The sequence below is a fragment of the Halichoerus grypus genome, chromosome 9, assembly GCF_964656455.1.
Source record: "Halichoerus grypus chromosome 9, mHalGry1.hap1.1, whole genome shotgun sequence".
Taxonomy (NCBI): Eukaryota; Metazoa; Chordata; class Mammalia; order Carnivora; family Phocidae; genus Halichoerus; species Halichoerus grypus.
Window position 1 is genome coordinate 68,527,570 of NC_135720.1, and position 10,462 is coordinate 68,538,031.

General features: G+C 47.9%; 1 protein-coding gene across 9 annotated transcripts in view; it reads left to right on the plus strand.

The window, feature by feature from the left end:
- BACH2 (BACH transcriptional regulator 2) overlaps positions 1–9,646 on the plus strand; it is a 353,067-nt gene extending 343,421 nt beyond the window's left edge. For all 9 annotated transcript variants that reach the window (XM_078054990.1, XM_078054988.1, XM_078054991.1 and 6 more), the window contains one exon: positions 3,085–9,646. In XM_078054990.1, the coding sequence (XP_077911116.1) occupies positions 3,085–3,567 (483 nt within the window). In that variant the 3' untranslated portion in view covers positions 3,568–9,646. The remainder of the gene's footprint in view (positions 1–3,084) is intronic.
- Positions 9,647–10,462: the final 816 nt, after the last annotated feature.

A 10,462-nucleotide genomic window follows, 5' to 3' on the forward strand; every position in this document is an offset into this window, starting at 1 on the left:
TTGAAAAGCATGAGTAAATGTTACCTGTTATCAAGGTAGTCTTGGACCTCAGGGTCTTTTTTCTTTTTTAACTCCCACCAAGCAGGGGAAACCTGCTCCTCGAAGTGGCTCCCCTCTCCTGCAAAATAAAGCCCAAGCTTCTCAGCAAGACATTCGTGCTTGCTCGTACGGGCTTAGTCCGTAGCTACCACTCCTGTCCTCCAACTTGACCCCTAACAGAATCCAACGCTTTGCACGTCCTGCCACCTGCTGATTCTGCTTCTGTCTCTGCCTCTGCTGTCTCCCCTCTACCTTGGACATTCCTCAAGCATTTTCTTCTCTGACTTCATCCTTCATCTTTTAAGAATCAAGTTACTGTCCCCTCTCGAGGAAACTCCTTTCCTGAGTCCCCGGTGAGGCTGAGCACCCACCCTGGGAGCCCTGATCTGACCTCTGGCTTCGTGCTTATCACAGCAGTCTCGGCGCATCTACGTGTGTCTGTGTCCCCTGGCCCGAACAGCAGGTTCCTCACAACAAGGACAGTGACTGGATTGACTCTCAGTCTCACCAGTGCAGGCCCAGGGGGGCCTCTCAGGAAATGTCAGTTGCCCTGAAACGTATTTGAAATTGTGACTGGGTTGTGGGATTACGAATTTCTTCTTTCAATTTTTTCTTTAATGTTGCTTTAACAACAACAATTTGTATTTAAGCCACATAAGGAAACAAGACATTGCTGCTGGTGAATGTGGGTCTTCTGAAAGCCCACTGGGCTTCGGTAGGGACCCAGCAAGGCTGAGTCGGCTGAGTACGAACCGTCAGGGCCTTGAGCACACGTCTGGGGTCCTTCGGCCCCATGCCCCTCTCCAGGAAGTAGAATGATTCTCATCGCCCGTATTTAAGGAATGCCTGATTTTGTAATTAGAATTCTTTCCGTATAATTTTGCAATACAAATAATAAAGTCTAATAACAATAAACAACAAGTAATAAAGTCTAAACCACACACCAGGCAGATATCTAAAGCACTCTGCTGATACTGTTCAGCTGAAAAACGGGAGAGGGTATTTCCTACTTCTCCTCCCACTGGTTTTGGAAACCCCTTCAATAATAGGCTGCGTTTCCGCACTGAGTGAGCGTCTCATGTGCTCATCAATGTCCATCTGTGACTTAGAGCTTCACCCCTGTAACCAGGGCCTGGGTTTATACCGCCTTTCCTGCGGACAGCCAGAACACTGTCACCGCATAAGTTCATTTTCTTCTCCCTCAAGGTGGCCCAGGACAGCTGGCAGATCAGTAGGGGGTCAGTGGCAGAATGGGGACTGAGATGGCCCTCCTAGGCCGGGGCAGTGTGGCCTCCCTCTCTGCAGGCCCCCAGGCCTTCCTGGCACCCCGGGATGCACGGCCACAAACGTAAGATTTTTTCGCAAGGAGATCTCCCCACTGTGCTTCCTTCCTTATCCACCGCCCTCGCGCTTCAGCACTGGGCCCGCTCACCTGGCCCGGGTGCCCGGATGGCGCTGGCAGGCGGGGACAGGCCGGCCCGCCCCGCGCGTCCCCAGCACACGCACGCTCCCCACTCCCACGCTGCCTGTGGCACGCCACTCAGCTTTTGCAAACTTGCATAATGTATTTCTCTCAACTTGCACTTGTACATCTGTTTATTTTTCATTTTTAAAACATGTTTTCTTGATAAATTTATAAATATTTGAGCAGGTGCCCTTTCCCCGTGTAAATCTCTGTCTCCGACACACATGCCCACGCTGCCTGCCAGATTGCATTCGTGTCGGAGCCCCCGGCTCGTATGTTTGCTTCTCTCTCCTCCTTTCGCTGCCTCTCCCCCCATCCCCGCTCCATTCTCCCTCCCGTCTGGTGGTGATGTCCAGTTTCCTCATCTCTTTCACTGTGTGCTCCCCGTGCGGCCTCCACATCTTCTCTCCTCGCACAGCGAGTTCGGGTGAAACCTTCACCAGCCTCTCCTCTAGCAGCGAAATTCATCTCTCTGATGGGATGGCGAATTTTAGGAACACAAGAGCTTATGTGAGATTTTCTTGGAGGACGACATCTCGGAACCTCAGGCTAGGCTGCTAGGACTCGGTCTCCATGCCTCTGTCGGCCCTTCCCGTGTCCAGGGAGAGCCGGTGCTCCTGACGCACTGCACAGTCCCCCACCTGTCCCCGAGAGGACCTGCTCTGTCCCGTCTGTCCGCCGCAAAGGCCAGAAAGCCTGCTGAGGTTTAATCGAACCATGTGAAATTGCCCGTGGTCGCTTTTTGTTGTTGTGATTTTTGTTGATTTTTTCAATAGACTTTTCTTTTTAGAGAAGTTTTTGGTTCACAGCAAAATTGAATGCCCCTGCCCCCTGCCCCTACGCCCTCATCACCTCCCCCATTATCAACACCTCCCACCTGAGTAGTGCATTTGTTACCATTGAGGAACCTGAATCCACACAGCATAATCACTCAGAGTCCATAATTTGTATCAGGGCTCACTCTTGGTGTGGTATAGTCTGTGGGTTTGGACAATGTATCCATCGCAACTGTTCACTGAGTAATTTCACTGCCCTAAAAATGCTCTGTGCTCCACCCGTCCATCCTTCTCCCTCCCCCCATCCCTGGCAACCACGGGTCTTCCCCCCACCCTGCCCATAATATTCCCTTTTTCCAAAATGTCATAAAGTTGGAATTGGCCAATTTCTGACTTTCAAAAATGGCAGCCTAATGCACGGGGTGGGGGGGGAGGTGATTTTTCAACGACAGAGTTTGGGACTAAGAGTTTTCCAGCTGTTGCTCTACAAACCCCAAATTCCAGGAAACCAGAGCCTTGACTCCCTGCAGTTCTCTGGTTGGTGGGAATGTTGCTGGTCACTCGCCAGAGGAGACGGCAGGCTCACTGGCGCACCTGGATAGGCTGCTCCGATAGGAAACTCGGTCCAGGCTCCTTGAATGCACGTCTTGTAGGTGCCTAGATCCCGGCCTCGTCATTCACGAGTGACCCTGTCCTACCAAACGCAGAAACGAAAGCTGGAAAACCCCCGGAAACCAGGCCTTCTGTCTTCCTGTTCAGGCTTGATGGGGCCTTCTCTCTTTTCTCTCTCTCTCTGTTGTCCAGGTGTGTGAGAAAGAGAAGCTGTTGTCAGAGAGGAACCAACTGAAAGCCTGCATGGGGGAGCTGCTGGACAATTTCTCCTGCCTTTCCCAGGAAGTCTGCCGCGACATCCAGAGCCCTGAGCAGATCCAGGCCCTGCACCGGTACTGCCCCGTCCTCAGACCCGTGGGCCTCCCCGCAGCCTCCAGTATTAACCCCGCGCCCTTGGGCATCGAGCAGAACCTGGCCACCGCACAGTGTGCGGTGGGCGAAAGCGCGCCCTGCTGCTTGGAGCCCGGAGCGGCTCCCCCCGGCCCCCCCTGGGCCCCCGGCTGCGCCCCGGAGAACTGTACTTCCGGGAGGAGGCCCGAGGGCGCTGAACCGGGAACCTTCTCAGAGAGGGCGCCTCCTCTTGAATCCAGGAGCCAGACGGTGACCGTGGACTTCTGCCAGGAGATGACTGATAAGTGTACGACTGACGAGCAGCCCCGGAAAGAGTACACCTAGTGACCCGGCCCGCCTTCCAGTTCTCCCACGTCTGCCCCCAACCCCCAGGGGGTTCCTCGGTCAGCCTGCGGTGCTGTTCATCTGTTGTCTGGAAGAACCAAGAAGGAATTTGGTGCACACTACAGCGTTCTTAGCAGCAATACTGTTTCTAAGTATTCCCTCCTCTCTCCACGCGGGAGTGATACACAGTTCCCTTCACAATGGTGCTACCCCTTGCCCAGGCAAGGAAAGACGGCGGTGGTGACGCTGCCTGTCTGTGGGTTAATTTCAGTCTCAACAGGGATAGACTATAACACCTCTAGGACCCAACCACGGATTTTTTTTCTCAGTGGCCCATGTCACAAACCCTATCTCAGGAATTTCTTCTGAATGTTCAATTTTTTCATTGAAGACAGCTTCTATACACATCAAAGTTTTATAGCTAGACTGTACATATTATATATAATATATATATAAAATATATATATATCCATATGCAAAAGTCCTGCATGCCTCAATTTTCTCATCCTGAAACTGGAAACTTCATTTCTCGTTTATCAACAGGTTCCAACATTCCTCTTCTTTTGTCTCCGGTGCCAGAACTAGTTTGGTAACTGTTAACATAGTCATTTTTCTTGCTTCACAGTTCAATTTCAGTTTGTACTTATTTATGGAACAGAATTCAATGTTGGAAGCTTTTTTTTTCGAGGTTTTATTTCAGACCCTTTTTCTGTTGTCGTTTGGTTTGCTTTGGGCACCATCGGCCGGTGTCCTCGGAGTGTCGTGGGTTTGTTGTTTTTTTTTTTTTTTTCTTGCAGATACTGTACAGTCATGGTCAACTTTGCCACTTGCACTGAGTTTTGGGTCAAACCTATTTTCTTAAATGAAGTTGTTATTACTTCAGTATAACTCAAGTATACTGTATATTCTTTGCTTTTAGTTGAAAAGTAAGACATTTTAGCTAATTAAAAAGCACTCAGGTGATAATTATGTAGGAAAAATAATCTTGCCAAATAATGAATTCATCCTAGGATGTGTAGACAATAATCTGCTTGAATATTTTTATATTTCACCTCCTCCCCACCTCTCCCGGAAGCAAAGTTTCAATGCAGAGAGTTCAGAGCTGATGCTGGATGTTCAGACTCCTAAGTGGGGAGAGAGTTTGGACGTCCACTCGAAAGTGCATCCAAACAGCAGGAACCCGTGATTTTGTACCAGAACTCAGCAGGCATTGACTCCTAAAAATCAAGTTAGAACTATTTTCTCACCCAAGGGGCGAGTCCCATTCATTTCAACCCGTCCTCAGGCCTCTGCCTGTTCTTGGAAGGGCAGCACAGGAGGAACTTCTCGGAAGGATTTGGCTGATCAGCCACCCGACCACCCCGGCCCCCTGCTCCCCTGTCCAGGCCTCCTGCGCAGGCTGGGCTCCCAGGACCTCTCACCTGAGTCAGTTTAACTCACAGCACCTGGGGTCCTGCCTGTAAGCGGCATCCTGGGTTAATGCAGCTTGCCCAGAGTAGGGGAGAGTGGGCGCATGTGAGCCTGGGGTCTGTCCCTGACGCAGGCAAAAGAATTTCTTTCTCCCTCCCTTCTCCAAATGCTTTGAGTTGAATTCTGGGGGTTTTCTGCTCGTCTCTTGTCCAAAGGCAGATTTCATTCTGAGGCTTTGGACACGATATGGCCAAGGAGCCCTCCCTGCCCCTTTACCCGGCCACACACACACACACACACACACACACACACACACACACCTACCCTCACCTGATGGTAATTTTCTTCTCTTGCTGCAAAACTGGTTGGCTTGCAACCCACAGAGAGCAGCTTCCCTTGGCTTTGGGGGCGTGCTGGCCCCTGGCCACGTTTACAGGAAGATGTGCCCAGACCCTGCCCCGGCCTAAGAGGAGGCGGAGTCCCTCCCTCCCTCCCTCTGGTGGGCCCTCCAGCCTGGCTGCGGGAAGAGTCCCGAAAGGTTTGATGTGGGGATGGGGTGGTGGGCAGTGGGGAGTAGACGGTTGACTTTGTTTCTTTATTTGTGCCATTGTTTGGACAATATTAAAGCTGCATGTAAAAGGGGAAATTAGTATGTGATGTAGGCGAAAAGTGAAATCATAGTAACATATGTTTTAGTATTAACTTTTTTCTGTACAAATATTAGCGCTAAATGTTTAAATATGTATGAATGCCAGAAATTTGTTGGTTCATGCGGTAGGATTAAAAAAAAAAGGCTTTTCTTTTCAAGTAGTTGCGCTTTTAAAACCTGCCTCTGGGTTTCTGTTCCTCCTCATGTGCGTGCGCATGTGCGCGTGCTGGTCTGAGACGGATTTTGACGCAGCTCGGTGCTGGAGCTGCCGTTGTTATTACGGTTGTCGGAAGGTCTTGGCCTAGTGGAGCGGTTCTGTGCTTCACCGTGGGGTTTGCCTTCGTGGAAACCTGGTGACAGCCGGAATTTAAATTCAATGTGAATCGTGTGATGCCACAGGTATGTGTTGCGGTGGAGGAGTCAGCCAACAGTATTTTGTTTTTTTTTTAATCTCTTGTTGCCTTTTTTAAGTGACCTCCTCTTCTTTTGGAAAAAAAAGAATGTTTCCTGCTAGTCTCATAACCAGGTCCAAACCAGCCTGTTGGCGTGATTCACCCTGGTGACAGCTCATGTGCAACTGGTAGTCTTGACCACATTCCACAGTCTCCCCCTGTCTGTCGTTCCGTCCGCTCGCCCCTGTGCTGCGGCCATGTCCGGGTCGGGGAGGGGGCCTCCTGATTTCCCTCCACCCTAACTCAGCTCATATTCTGCTGCCCCCAACCCCCACCTCGCTTTTCTCCCTCTTCCTCAACCAAACCCCGCTATGGGAACTGGTTAAAAACACTGCTTGAAAAACTCTTTCCATTTCTTAGAGATTTTCTAACGACTTAATGATTTTGTTCACTATGTACCATAAACAGTGATTGGCTTTGTGCAATTGTCTGTGTGACCTGTCTTGTCTTCTACTACCCTGAACCACATGTTCGTCAGAATTGTTTCCAGGTTGATTCAAAGGGAGGACTAGAATCCAAACTGCCTCAAGTGGAGTTTTAAAAACCAGCCTGTCTCCTTAACCGGGGATCCCTTGGTGAGGCCCGTGTCTTTTAGGAAAAACAAAAGCAAGTCAATAACGGAATAGTGTTTGCACAGCATGGTGACATGTAGTTGTGCTTGAAGGGTCCTTCCTTATAAAAATAAAGGACCCTCCCCCCATGGACTGCTTAGGAAGATCCCTGCAGAGGCCGAGTCGGGTCTCCAAATAGGTGGGCGTGAGCCGTAGGGGCGGGGACTGTGGCGGTGGCCCCCTGGCTAGTTACCATCTGCCTGCATCTAGTCCTCCCCTTGATCTGCCTGTGTCCTACTTGTGTGTCCAGACAACCTCGCTTCATTCAGGTTGGTCGGGCTTTGGGCAGGTGAGTGCTTTGCTGTATGTGTTTGTTTCTCTGCGTTATCTGGGGGTGCCTTGAATAAAATCAAACTTCATTACGTACTGATTCTGGAACAAAACGGTTGCAAAAACAAAACGAAAGAGCTGGCAAAGTGACTAGGCCATCCTGCTATTTCCATTCCGGGTGCCCTCACAATGACTCAGGCGTCAGAGGTGATGCTGCAGTATAAAACATTATTTTGTATATTGTACAAGTAATTTATTAACTGTCTTTCTAAAAGTATGCTGCTTTTAAGATGCACTATGACTTTGGATTTAATCCTTGTATTGCTTTCCCAAGGAAGTAAAAAAAAAAAAAAAAAGGCTAGTGATTAGAATGCCAACTGCCACTTCTCCTTAAAAAGGAGGCCAGGGACCAGCTCTAGGACTTGCACCAGCGAACTGCCAGAAATTAAGTGGCCACAGTGTGAAGTTCAAAGCCGTTACCAAGAGATCTAGGGGCGCCTGGCTGGCTCAGCCGGTAAAGCACGCGACTCTTGATCTCAGGGTTGTAAGTTCGAGCCCCACATAAAGATGACTTAAAACCTTCATTAAAAAAGGAGCTAAACCTACACTTTCTCTTTTAATACCTTATGATTGCCTTTAAAGAAGAAGAAGCAAAGGTGTATAAACTCTAAGCCTTTTAAGAAATCCCAGAGTCCTGTCCCTATGGGCTACTCCACATCCTGTGGAGGAGCATAACCCTCCCAAAGTGGGTCAAGCCTGCAAAGGTGCTCAGCTACAAAAGATCCACCTGGCTGGGTCTCCACATTCTACCCCATTGAAACTAGCAGCTGCTTAATTAATAAATGACTTCAACCTGCTCCCCTATCGCTTATAGTTTGGGAGGAGTCGCAGACCAGGAAGGGAGCAAGAATCAAGTTTTGTCTTCAAATCACTGTAAATAGACTGAGGGGCAGAATCTTTTCTTTTTTTAAGAATAAAGCTGTTCACTCGATCATCAGTTAATAAATTTTCCCCCAGACTGAGGATCTTGGTGGGGCACAGTTACCGGCGAGTCAGTCCCCCGTGCGGTGCCCTGTGTGGAGTCGGTATTCGTGCAGGAAGTCCGTGTGCATGGAGGCAGTCTGTGTGTTCTCGGTACCGCCCGAGCCATCCCCTGACCCAGGCATCAAAGACTGATGCTGCAGAATAGACGGTATTTGTACACAGATAGTGTGTGCACATAGTATTTGTACATAGAAAGGACCTATTGTGGCAGATTTTGAGGATAAATTATTCAACTGACGGTGCAAAAACATTTCTTGCAAAGAAAAGTAAGTGTATAGTATTTTCCTACACTCCACCCTGGGAGATAATATTTATATCAAATGAGTATCAGTGCATTTTAATTGTAATATGAGAATGAAGCTGCCATTCTGTGAAGAATACCCTTTGGTTGCAGAGGCCCAATTTGTAGCTTTGATTTCATGTTGTGACGTGGTGCATGCATCTCACTGTCAAGCGATGGATAAACAACTCTGACTTTCACTTCATTCCAGTTTATTGACCTCAGCTAAAACAGTGGCCCTCCTTAGAAGCAGAAGGGCATCAAGACCATTCATTCAGTGCCAAGAGTTCCTGGGGGGCTGATCGGACATGTATGTGAGGAAAGAGGGAAGGGACTTGGACAAAGAGGGTTTTTCCTACCGATGATGCTAAGTCTCCTACCAAAATACGTCAGCAGGCAGAGGGGTAACCTCCCCTGGGTCCTAACGATGCATTTGGCGTGTGTGAGTGCTGGGATGCCCATTCACGCTCGGACCTAAAAGAACTACCACTTCTAGTGAGTGAACAGGAAGATTCCAAATGCACTTGGGAGCTCCGGGTGCTGCTTAGACACAGTGAGCCGTTCGAGGCAAGCACCACCTTTGCCCGTGAGGCCAGAAGGGCCTGGGAGAATTTGTTCCAGAACCAGTCTGATGCAAGTGCACCTCTAATATATGCCTTACAAACTCCAGAGGCCATATTCAAAACAGGGTCTTCTCAGTGTATGCAAGGGGCCGCAGCCCCTCTTCTCTTCCTCCCCAGGTCGAACAATACGGACAGTTTCACACATATCTACCTGTATAACCCTCTGTACCTCTCATAACTGCTCAACGACTGTAACAGGTTACATCAGGTGTTTTTCTACATACTTTTTACACAGATTCTATGCGATTAATGTAACTTAATTCAATGCATCATTTTATTGTACTAGTTCTTAGGCTTGTCTTTTTTTTTTTTTCTAAGTGATTGTGGTTTTCGTTGTGGTTTTTATTGTAAAAATGAAATGGCTGTTGATGCTTATTCTCTGTAACTAAGAATTTTTACCATTTTGGGGAAAACAAAGCATTGCTATGAACTAATGAATTGAAACTTCATTTACTCATTGTAAATACACTATTGTGCAAAAAAAAATTTTTTTCACTCAATTGAATTGCTAGTGTTAACTGAATTTTGTCTAGACACCATTTCTGTTGATGAAATAAAGACATATCATTATGCATTGTAAGCTGGTTTTCCCTGCCTCTGATCCCCTGTGTTAAAGATCACAGGGCTGGAGGCCTTAGGAAATCTCTTCTCCCAGAGAATTATGTGTCTTCCTCTAGTTTGGACCCTTACCTGCTACCTGATTAATCTGATTAAAGACCTAAAAAATGTGATAATGCTAATGTGACTCCTCAACGCTGAAATTTAAAAAATCCCCGATGCCTGTGAGAGCAGATAAAAGGCATTAAACACAATTTCCTGGCTTCGATGTTGTGCGATAGCTCTGCAAAATGTCACCGTTGAGGGTAGCCTGCTGAAGGGTATTGTTTCATACAAGAGCGTGTGAATCTACAATTATCTCAAAATAATAGGTCTAATTTAAAACAGAAAGCTAGGGGCGCCTGGCTGGCTCAGTCAGTGGAGCATGTGACTCTTGATCTCGGGGTTGTGAGTTTGAGACCCATATTGGGGGTAGAGTTGAATGAATGAATGAATGAATGAATGAATAAAACAAAGCTAAATGAAAGTAACCAGAGAGAAAGGGGTATTAAGCCAACACCAAGATAACAGTGATGAGCAGGGCAAAGAGTTTAGAACTGTGGTTAAGGGAGTAAATACATAAAACTAGAAAAGTATATTCAATCATTTGAGTCCTGGATTTTGATGTAAAGGGAAAGCAAGGTATTGAATGGCAGGCAGGCTAGATGACCAAGAGTAATGCTGGACTCCGGTGGTCTGGCTAAGCTGTCAGTGAGGCTGTAAATAATACATTCTCATGATGTCTGAAGAGCTGCTGAGATCTGAGCTTCAGGAAGTGCCTGGCCTCACCCCATCCCCCAGATGAGAAAACTGAAATTAAAAGTTACTGAATTCCACTCCCTGGGCACCCTACTGAGCCAAGGAGGGCTTCCAGGGAGCATATAATGGGGTTAGCAACTGTTAGCAAAACAACACAGTTGTAACATTGTAGATGTGAGAGATCAAATACAGTCCTTTGC